Source organism: Coffea eugenioides, unplaced genomic scaffold, assembly GCF_003713205.1.
Source record: "Coffea eugenioides isolate CCC68of unplaced genomic scaffold, Ceug_1.0 ScVebR1_2452;HRSCAF=3480, whole genome shotgun sequence".
Taxonomy (NCBI): Eukaryota; Viridiplantae; Streptophyta; class Magnoliopsida; order Gentianales; family Rubiaceae; genus Coffea; species Coffea eugenioides.
This window is the reverse complement of record NW_020862941.1, coordinates 5,352-11,669: the sequence shown is the minus strand read 5'-3', so window position 1 is coordinate 11,669 and position 6,318 is coordinate 5,352. Positions and strand designations below refer to the sequence as shown.

Below are 6,318 nucleotides of genomic sequence, written 5' to 3'. Positions count from 1 at the left end.
AGAGCTCATCCGCGTCTCGGGCATATCCCCTAAGCTCGGCTAAATCCCTAGTCTACCGGGTAGGTGACCTCGGCACCTTCACCTCAGCTGCACGCTAATGATGTCAGGACACCTGACATCACCCGGGACCAGTGTGCTTTATCTGAAAAGCACTGTTGCACTTAACGGCTACTGCAAAGGACTCCCCGTCACCCTATCCAGGCGGCTACAGTGTCAGAGTCAGGCCATCTGACAGGGAGCAGAGCCGTAATGGCAGGACATGGGTCCCACCGGCATAAGACCTCCGTCCTGCCCTCCACTCTCACTCTATAAATACCCCACACACTCCCAACAAGTAAGAGACACTGTTCATTTGCTCACACTCTAGCATATTTCTCGTTCTCATACTAACTTGATCGTCGGAGTGATCCCAGGGGAGAAGCCCCGCCATTCACTTCGGACAAGGAGGTTGACTTCGGATCCAGGAGTTCACCTCACCTCATCTCAGAGAGGACTGAATCAGGTCGGTTTAGCTACCAACCAAAAATCGCTTCTTCAATTGGCGCCGTCTGTGGGAACGAGATAGCTATTAAAATGAGATCCACGCGCTCCAGAAGCGGAAGAGTTCCCTCAACTGGGGCTGGGCAGACCTCGGGTGCCCAGCAAGACCGCATATCTGAAGAGCCAGGGTCCCAAAGGACCCAGCCCAACAATGAGGACGCCATCGCCAAGATGGCCGAGTTTGTATCAGACAACCCTAACATTTTTGAGGAGCTAGGAAGGTACCTCAAAAGGCAGGGAAAAGAAAAAGCCGAGTCTTCCAAGAGGAGACCGACGAAGTCCCCTGAAGTGCCCTCAGGCGAGGACTCCGAAGATGGGCGTCTATCTCGGAGCACCTCCAGGCGAGCCTCATCCAAGGCAACCTCCAAGATTGCCTCCATCTCCCGAGCGTTTTCTCGGGGACTACTGGGAAAACGAGCCGAGGACCCACCTCGGCGTCCCGGAGGCCTAGCTTCTGATTACATGAGGGCTCCGCCCTTCACTGATGACATCAACGGGGAAATGGTGCCCCCGAACTTTAAGCTTCCAAATTTGCACACCTATGACGGCCGAGGTGACCCCGAGGATCACCTCCGCGCCTTCATCTCCGCATTCCGACTCTACTGCGTCCCCGACGCCGTGATCTGTCGGGCTTTCCCCATCTTCCTGCACGGGACCGCCCGGAAGTGGTTCTGGAGTTTAGAACCGGGGAGCATTTCCTCCCTGGATGAGCTGATAGACCGGTTCATCCACCGCTTTGTGTCGTCTCGACCAATAACAAAGACTTCAGCTTACCTCTTGAACCTGCAACAGGGTCAGGGCGAGTCACTTCGCTCGTACGCCCAAAGGTTCAACGAGGAGAATGTACAGATACCTGACCAGAACGAGCAGGTAACTATTGCTGCCTTCACCAACGGGTTAGTAGCAGGGATCTTTAACACCGAAATCCATCGGCAGTACCCCCGTACACTCCGGGAGCTCTGGGAAAGAGTGGACCAGGGAATCCGAAGTGAAGATGTAAATCGCATGAAGCGAGAAGCCCAAGCATCTCGTACGGGGCAAGATCCCCGGAGGAGGAAAGACACTGGCCGAGGTGAACCAGGCCCAAGTGGCACTTCAAACCAACCCCGAGACCGCCGAAGTGTCTTCGACCGGATCGTGAAAGGCAGATCGTCCACCTCGGACGCCGAGCTGACGCCCCTCAATTCGAGCCGGACCCACGTCCTGGCTGTGATGAGGCAGAATCACCTCGGTCGCAACCCTCCCGAAATTCCGGGGAGGAGAGATAAGAGGAACTCGAACCTCTACTGTGCCTACCACCGTGATGTAGGGCACGAGACTGAAGACTGCAATGACCTGAAGCGGGAAATCGAAAATTTGATCCGGCAGGGATACCTGAAGCAATTCGTCCGCAAGGATGGAGGCTTCAACCGAAGCGTCTCCCACCGGGAGAACCGAGGCCCCCGCCGAGACGACCGACGGGACACGAACATGCATTGCCGAGGTCCCGAAAACCGTAGGGAGGACAAGCAGCCACCACGCGATGGCTCACCGGGCTACGGCCCCAACATCGCAGGGGTGATCAACACCATCGCGGGAGGACCAACGGGAGGAGACAGCCAGAACTCCCGGAAGCGGACCTACCGCCAGGCCGAGATGGAGGTGGCCGAGCCGAGCTCTCGGCTGTCCGAGGTCATCACCTACGGTCCCGCTGACCCCGTTCCTGCGGCCTCCAGCAATCATGAAGCTCTTGTGATTGAAGTCCTCACCAACAACTACGTAGTCAAAAAGGTCTACGTAGACCCCGGAAGCTCGGTAGACGTCTTGTACTACCGGACTTTCGAAAGTTTGAAACTGACCAGGGAGCAACTCACTCCTGTCAGGACTCCCCTCGTGGGATTCGGGGGACACGTCGTCCACCCGGAAGGCATGTTGACCCTGGTGGTAACAATCGGGCGTCATCCACGCTGCCGAACTGTGCCTGTCAGTTTTGCGGTGGTCAAAGCAGACTCCCCCTACAATATGCTGATAGGCCGGCCCACGCTCAATGCCTTGAGAGCCGTATACTCCACCTACCACCTGAGCTTTAAATTCCCAACATCTGCGGGGGTGGCCGAGGTAAGCAGCGATGTGGGCGCCGCCCGGGAGTGCTACCTCGCCACCATTCAAGCAGCAGTCACCCACCGGCCCTCACCGAGGTCAGAAGAAAAGAGGCCAGCGGTCCTCTCCATAGACCGCATCGACCCTCAGAAGGCAGAAGAGCCCAACAGGCTGGAGCCCGGGGATGAGGTGGAACTGGTGGTAGTGGATGAAGCGAAACCTGACCAAGTGGTCCAAGTAGGGGCTGGACTACCCTCACCCCTGAAAGAAGAAATGATCTCCCTGATCAAAGACCACCGAGACGTCTTCGCGTGGTCCGCGGATGAAGTGGTCGGAGTGCCACCCGAACTCATGACCCACCAACTCAACGTTGACCCACAGGCCCGACCTGTGCGACAGAAACGAAGGCACTTCGGCCCCGAACGTAGTCAGGCCATATCGGATGAGGTCGACAAGCTCTTGCCGGCCAAGATGATCCACGAAGTCCAATATCCCGCCTGGCTGTCCAATCCAGTCATGGTCAAAAAGGACACCGGTGGATGGAGAATGTGTGTCGACTTCACCGACCTCAACAAGGCCTGCCCCAAAGATTGCTATCCTCTGCCGAGAATAGACGCCCTCGTCGACGCGGCGATGGGGTATGAAATCCTCTGCTTCCTAGATGCCTTCAAAGGGTACCACCAAATAGGAATGAGTGAGGAGGACCAAGAAAAAACGGCGTTCTACACCGACCGAGGTACTTATTGTTACACTACCATGCCCTTCGGGCTAAAGAACGCCGGGGCGACCTACCAAAGGCTGATCAACCGACTCTTCCAGAATCAGATCGGCCGCAATGTGGAGGCCTATGTGGATGACATCCTCGTTAAAAGCCTCGCCACTTCATCCTTTCTGTCAGACGTGAGGGAAGTCTATGGTGTCCTGCGAGACTCGAGGATGAAGCTGAATCCTAAGAAGTGCGTCTTCGGCGTCACCTCGGGAAAATTCTTGGGGTATCTGGTTTCCCACCGGGGAATCGAGGCCAACCCCGACAAGGTGAAGGCCATTCAGGACATGTCCCCACCTCGGAACATCCGAGAAGTCCAACGGCTGAATGGACGCCTGGCCGCGCTGAATCGCTTCCTGTCCCAATCAGCCGAGAAAGCTCTGCCTTTCTTTAAGGTGCTGAAAAATGCTGACCAGTTCGCCTGGACTGAGGAGTGTCAGGCTGCTTTCGACCAGCTGAAGCAGTACTTGCATCACCTACCAACTCTCGCTTCACCTCGGCCCGAGGAGAAGCTCTACCTCTACCTCTCCGCAGCCGACGAGGCTGTCAGCGCTGTGCTCATCCGAGATGAGGGCACCCAAGTGCCGGTCTACTACGTCAGCCGAGCCCTCCGCGGGCCGGAGACCCGATACACGCAAGTGGAAAAACTTGTGCTGGGGCTCGTCCACGCAGCTCGGCGGTTGAAACCCTACTTCTTAGCCCATCCCATCTCGGTCAGGACCGACCAGCCCATTCGGCAAATATTGGTGCGACCCGAAGCTTCTGGTCGCCTCACCAAGTGGGCTGTCGAATTGGGAGAATATGACTTGTCCTACGAGCCACGCACCGCCATAAAAGCTCAAGCTTTAGCTGACTTCCTTGCTGAGCTCACCTTCACGGAAGGTCCAGAGTCCACCTCAGCCTTACCCGAGGTGTCCACCTCATCCCTGTGGACATTGTATGTCGATGGATCCTCTAATGGAGACGGCTGCGGAGCCGGACTGCTCCTGGAAGGACCTCAGGGGGAGGTTTGCTCTTACGCCCTCCGCTTTGACTTCCCGGCCACCAACAATGAAGCCGAGTACGAGGCTCTAATCGCTGGACTCCAGCTAGCCCGCAAGCTCGGCGCCCAGCAAATCCACGTCCGCAGTGACTCCCAACTCGTGGTACGCCAAGTTATTGGTGAGTACGAGGCCAAGGATGAGACCATGCAACGGTACCTCTCCAAAGTTCACCAACTCACCGCGTACTTCAAGTCATTCGAAATCCAAAGGATCCCTCGGTCCCAGAATAAGCGAGCCGACGCCTTATCCCGGCTGGCTTCCACTTCATTCTCTGACCTCAGCAAAACCGTCTTGGTGGAGGTCCTGAGTGAACCAGGGTACGTGGAAGAGGTGGCCTGCCCCGTGCACTCTGAAGAAACTTGGATGACCCCGTTCATCCTTTTCTTGGGTCAAGGAGTCCTTCCCGAAGACCGAGCTGAAGCAAGGAAGATACAACGCAAAGCCGCTCGGTATGCACTCCGCGATGGAGAACTATATAAGCGCTCCTACCTCGGCCCATGGTTGAGGTGTGTCACCCCCGAGGCAGGACGCGAGGTCCCCCACGAGATCCACGAGGGCCTATGTGGGGCTCACATCGGCCACAGGATGCTAGCTAAGAAAGCTATGCTCCTGGGATATTTCTGGCCATCACTTCGGCAAGACTCCCAGGACCTCGTTCTCGGCTGCCCTTCCTGCCAAGTCCACGCACCCGAGCACCACCAGCCTTCAAACTTCATGGTCCCCATCACTTCACCCTGGCCGTTTGAGCAATGGGGGACAGACATCATAGGTCCCTTCCCCAAAGCCGTCGGGGGTTATACATTCTTAGTAACCGCTGTGGATTACTTCACCAAGTGGGTCGAGGCCGAGCCACTTCGGACCATCTCAGGGCTGGCCATTCAAAAATTCTTTTGGAAGTGCATTATCTGCCGCTTCGGCATACCTCGGGTCATCATCTCGGACAATGGGAGACAGTTTGCCGAGAACCCGTTCAAGACTTGGTGCGAGAACCTCGGCATCAAACAACACTTCACTTCGGTAGGCCACCCCCAGGCCAATGGTCAAGCAGAAAACTTCAACCGGACTCTTCTACATGGTCTCAGGACCCGACTACACCGAGCTGGGTCATCTTGGGTGGAGGAACTCCCCAGTGTCCTGTGGTCGTATCGGACCACGCCGAGGTCAGCGTCGCGAGAGACCCCATTCTCCCTGACCTACGGCGCCGAGGCGGTCTTCCCGGCTGCGATCCTTACCCCCAGCCCTCGGCTGGCAGCCTATGCCGCCGAGGTGAACAACGAAGAGAGGCAGCTGGACCTCGACCTCGTCGAAGAACGAAGGAATCTCGCCTCAGCCCGGATAGCTTCTTACAAGAACACACTGGCACACTACTACAATGCCCGCGTGAGACATCGTAGATTCCAACCTGGAGACTTGGTTCTTAGAAAAAACTCAGTCAGCCGAGCTGAACCGCAAGGGAAATTATGCCCGAAATGGGAAGGCCCTTACCGAGTTGTGGAATCTGACGCTAAGGGGTATTGTAAACTGAGTTACCGAGATGGCTCATTAGTGCCGAGGTCTTGGCACGCCAAGAACCTCAGATTGTATTACGCCTGAATTTTTAATCAAGTAATGACTTCAGCTATCATGTTATTCTTCAATATCGTTGTTACGCTATTAAAAAATAAGGGGGACAAGCAAGGGATGAAGTCAAAGCAAGAAATTAAAGCACTGAGACGAGAAGAAATATGCTTTCATTCAATAAGAAAGAGCGTTACAAAAGTACAAGGCCGAGGTCCGAATGCTACTAAGCACTCTCCACCTCGGCCACCCCCTTAAAACCGCGAGCCTAGACCCCCGTCTCGGCTCCATCCCCGGTCTTGGCTCCCTCCTGGGCATCCTTCTCTTCGGCCT

At 56.0% G+C, this 6,318-nt stretch overlaps 1 protein-coding gene across 1 annotated transcript; it reads left to right on the top strand.

Annotated features, from left to right (window-relative positions):
* The first annotated feature begins 573 nt into the window (after positions 1-573).
* Positions 574-6,021, top strand: LOC113756723. The gene has a single exon (XM_027300280.1). The coding sequence runs from the start codon at positions 574-576 to the stop codon at positions 6,019-6,021; it is 5,448 nt and encodes a 1,815-aa protein (XP_027156081.1).
* Positions 6,022-6,318: the final 297 nt, after the last annotated feature.